The sequence below is a fragment of the Odocoileus virginianus genome, chromosome 4, assembly GCF_023699985.2.
Source record: "Odocoileus virginianus isolate 20LAN1187 ecotype Illinois chromosome 4, Ovbor_1.2, whole genome shotgun sequence".
In the NCBI taxonomy this organism is placed as follows: Eukaryota; Metazoa; Chordata; class Mammalia; order Artiodactyla; family Cervidae; genus Odocoileus; species Odocoileus virginianus.
The window spans coordinates 79,663,006-79,667,318 of NC_069677.1; the positions used below are offsets into that span (position 1 = coordinate 79,663,006).

A 4,313-nucleotide genomic window follows, 5' to 3' on the forward strand; every position below is an offset into this window, starting at 1 on the left:
CTGTGTGTTTGTGTTTGATTCTTTGGTATCATATCCTGCTTTAGTTGTAAAGACTTTTAAATTCTATACTGCAAATATTTTCTGGCAGTTCAATATCTTCACTTTATATGCCAACAATATTTCTTTTGGATTCTGATTGAAGTTACATCAGTGATGGATTGATCCAGAAAGAGTGGCGATTCAGTCTACAGACTTGAGTTTCTTGCTCACAGCTCTCGGGTCCCAGTGGATATATGTTGTGTGTGTTCTTTGATCAAGTTTACTATTTCGCTCACAGCTTATCTTCTTAGTATTGCTCTTAGGTATAGTTTGGGCTGCGGTAAAGCTAGGCATCTTTCCCTATATATTCTCACACTGTCGAGGCTGGCGTGAAGTGGGGAGGGGCTGCAGTGGCTGGGAACTTATCTCCTGCTCAGCCCCTCCCTCCGTGAACATGATTTAAGAACCCTGGCAGTCGTTCAGCAGAAACTTGCGTCTTGTATTCTCCACAAGTTTTCTGGAGCCAAACAAAGAACAGATGGGAAAACAGACTCTTGCAGCGTACTCACATGTTTAATGAGTAAAAGCTAATTGTAGAAAACACAGCAGCCCTAATGAGGGTCTCGTGCAACCAGCTCCAAACAGCAACAAGGAAGGGAGGGCGTGGGAGCCTCCAACCAGGGCCACGTGCATACCCAGGGCGGGTATAAAAGCAGACGTCCCCTAGCCCCTCACTCACACACTCACTCACTCACTCACACTCATACACACTCACACCTCCTCCAACCCCACCACCTCCACCATGGCCGCCTCCGCATTGTCCGTCTGTTCCAGCGACCTGAGCTACGACAGCCGGATCTGCCTGCCCGGGTCCTATGACTCCTGCACCGGCTCCTCCTGGCAGGTGGACGACTGTCCAGAGAGCTGCTGCGAGCCCTCCTGCTGTGCCCCCAGCTGCTGCACCCCGGCCCCCCGCCTGACCCTCCTCTGCGCCCCAGTGAGCTGCGAGTCCAGCCCCTGCTGCCAGCCAGTCTGCAGCAGCTCCTGCCTGGCCTCATGCTGCCAGACGTCTAGCTGCCAGCCCTCCTGCTGCACCTCCTCCCCCTGCCAGCAGGCCTGCTGTGAGCCCGTCTGCTGCAGGCCCGTCTGCTGCACGCCTGTCTGCTGCACTCCTGTCTGCTGCAGGCCTGTCTGCTGCAGGCCCGTCTGCTGCAGGCCTGTCTGCTGCAAGCCCGTCTGCTGTGAGCCCGTCTGCTGCAGGCCCGTGTGCTGTGAGGCCTCCCCCTGCTCAGCCCCCTCCTCCTGCTGCAGACCCTCCTCCTCCGTGTCCCTGCTCTGCCGGCCCGTGTGCCGCCCCGCCTGCTGCGTGCCCGCCGCCTCCTGCCAGCCCAACTGCTGCCGCCCGGCCTCCTCTGTGTCCTTGCTTTGCCGCCCCGTGTGCCGCCCCGCCTGTTGCGTCTCTGCCTCGGCCCCGGAGCCCTGCTGCTGACCGGCCGATCATCCGCCCTCCACAAGCTGCTGTCTCTCTCACAAGCTCCAGGAGCCCCTCTGCTGGTGCCAGGACCTCCCCTCTCCCAAAGGTGGACATGCAGATGCTGCCCAGAGGGCATTCGAACTTGGCAGGCCTCCCAGAGAGCCCTCGACAGGGCGGAGGGTGGGGCCCCAGGAGCCTCCTATGCAGGACGGGCTGCTTGAATCCCATGTGACAAACACAAGCTGCTATAATGAATAAAGTGTTTATGTCAGCAAATACGGACCCATGTCTGTTTCGCCCTCCTCCCTTGGGCCCCTTCGGCCCCTGCAAATTTGGCCTGTGGGTGCTTTGCCGGCAGAAGCCAGGCAGTAAAGACACATTCTCCCATCCGAGTTCAAAGCAGCTGAGGGAACACAGGATCTGAAAGCTGGTGCCATCCACACATTCCATGTCCCTTCCTACCCTAGGCCCACTCTCCCTGCAGCGGACGGCCCTTCAAGGCTGGCGTGGGAGGCGGGTGTGGGTGCAGAAGGCTCAGATCCTGACTGGGCCCTGGGTTCCTCCCACACCCACCCCCTGCCCATGCAGATTGAAGGTGACTTGGGGAGCAGCAGAAACCCTCCTGGGTCAGGATCTGAGAGCCCAGGGCGAGTGCCGTTGGAGAGAGCTGCCGACACTGAGGAGGCTTGCCTGTATGCTGGTCTGTGTACGAGATTCTGTTTGCTCCAAGGGGGTGCAGTGTCAATTTAGACATCACTCATTCTATTCAAGGTTTCAAGGCCTGACTGAGGAGGGAGAGAACAAAAGAGACGCCTTGTGAACAAACCCTCAGGACAGTAGGGGAGAAGGAGCCTGCAGTCTTAGTGGACACTAGCAATAGAGGAGGTGGGCACCAGTCAGCACCAGGCACCCTTATCCCCCCACTTATCCTCCCACCAGAAACAGACTGATGAGGCCCATAGGAGCAGGAGAAAGAGTGGAGGCTGGGGCAAGAGGGGCCAGGAACTGAAGGCATCTCCCCACAGGATACCCCCAGCCCAGCTCAGCTCCACCCAGGAAAGAGGAAATGGAGCAAAACCCTAAGAGGACCTGTAAACAGGTAGGGGCCAGATGTAAACCTGCCTCAACTCTTAAATCTCTTTCCTGAGTTTACTCAAGACATGTACCGTTTTTCTCCTTTGCCTTTAGCTTCTCTTCTTTTCACAGCTATTTGTAAAGCCTCCTCAGACAACCATTTTTGCCTTTTTGCATTTCTTTTGCTTGGGGATGGTCTTGATCACTGCCAAGTGATCAAAGGCAAAGGAGAAAAGGAAAGATATATGCATTTGAATGCAGAGTTCCAAAGAATAGCAAGGAGAGATAAGAAAGCCTTCCTCAGTGATCAGTGCAAAGAAATTGAGGAAAACAATAGAATGGGTAAATCTAGAGATCTCTTCAAGAAAATTAGAGATACTAAGGGAACATTTCATGCAAAGGTGGGCACAATAAAGGACAGAAGTGGTATGGACCTAACAGAAGCAGAAGATATTAAGAAGCGGTGGCAACAATAAACAGAAGAACTATACAAAAAAGATCTTCATAATAACCACGATGGTATGGTCACTCTCCTAGAGCCAGAGATCGTGCAATGTGAAGTCAAGTGGGCCTTAGGAAGCATCACTACAAACAAAGCTAGTGAAGGCGATGGAATTCCAGTTGAGCTATTTCAAATCCTAAAGTGTTGCACTCACTATGCCAGCACATTTGGAAAACTCAGCAGTGGCCACAGGACTGGAAAAGGTCAGTTTTCAAGCCAAGCCAAAGAAGAGAAATACCAAAGAATGGTCAAACTGCTGCACAATTGCACTCATCTCACACGCTAGCAAAGTAATGCTCAGAATTCTCCAAGCCAGGCTTCAACAGTACGTGAATCATGAACTTCCAGATGTTCAAGCTGGATTTAGAAAAGGCAGAGGAACCAGAGATCAAATTGCCAACATTCATTGGGTCATCAGAAAAGAGAGTTCCAGAGAAACATCTACTTCTGCTTTATTGACTATGCCAAAGACTTTGGCTGTGTGGATCACAACAAACTCTGGAAAATTCTTAAAGAGATGGGAATACCAGACCACCCTGACCTGCCTCCTGAGAATCTGTATGCAGGTCAAGAAGCAACAGTTAGAACTGAACATGGAACAACAGACTGGTTCCAAATCAGGAAAGGAGTACGACAAGGCTGTATATTGTCACCCTGATTATTTAACTTATATGCAGAGTACATCATGAGAAACACTGGGCTGGGTGAACCATAAGCTGGAATCAAGATTGCTGGGAGAAATGTCAATAACCTCAGATATGCAGATGACACCACCCTTATGGCAGAAAGTGAAGAACTAAAGAGCTTCTTGATGAAAGTAAAAGAGGAGAGTGAAAAAAATTTGGCTTAAAACTCAACATTCAAAAAACTAAAATCATGGCATCTGGTCCCATCACTACATGGCAAATAGATGGGGAAACAATGGAAACAGAGACAGACTTTATTCTCTTGGGCTCCAAAATCACTGCAGATGGTAACTGCAGCCACGAAATTAAAAGACACTTACTCCTTGGAAGAAAAGTTATGGCCAACCTAGACAGCATATTAAAAAGCAGAGACATTACTTTACCAACAAAGGTCCATCTAGTCAAAGCTATGGTTTTTCCAGTAGTCATGCATGGATGTGAGAGTTGGACTGTGAAGAAAGCTGAGCGCTAAAGAATTGGTGCTTTTGAACTGTGGTGTTGGAGAAGACTCTTGAGGGTCCCTTGGACTGCAAGGAGATCCAACCAGTCCATCCTAAAGGAGCTCAGTCCTGAATATTCATTGGAAGGACTGATGCTG

The 4,313-nt window shown here is 51.0% G+C and overlaps 1 protein-coding gene across 1 annotated transcript; it reads left to right on the forward strand.

Moving 5' to 3' along the window:
* The first annotated feature begins 781 nt into the window (after positions 1 to 781).
* LOC110146876 (keratin-associated protein 10-8-like) lies at positions 782 to 1,693 on the forward strand. Its single transcript, XM_070466803.1, has one exon. The coding sequence runs from the start codon at positions 782 to 784 to the stop codon at positions 1,466 to 1,468; it is 687 nt and encodes a 228-aa protein (XP_070322904.1). The 3' UTR covers positions 1,469 to 1,693.
* Positions 1,694 to 4,313: the final 2,620 nt, after the last annotated feature.

Bases quoted from the DNA above. Each gene is read 5' to 3' on its own strand.
- LOC110146876 (XM_070466803.1), top strand. From the start codon at position 782: ATGGCCGCCTCCGCATTGTCCGTCTGTTCCAGCGACCTGAGCTACGAC.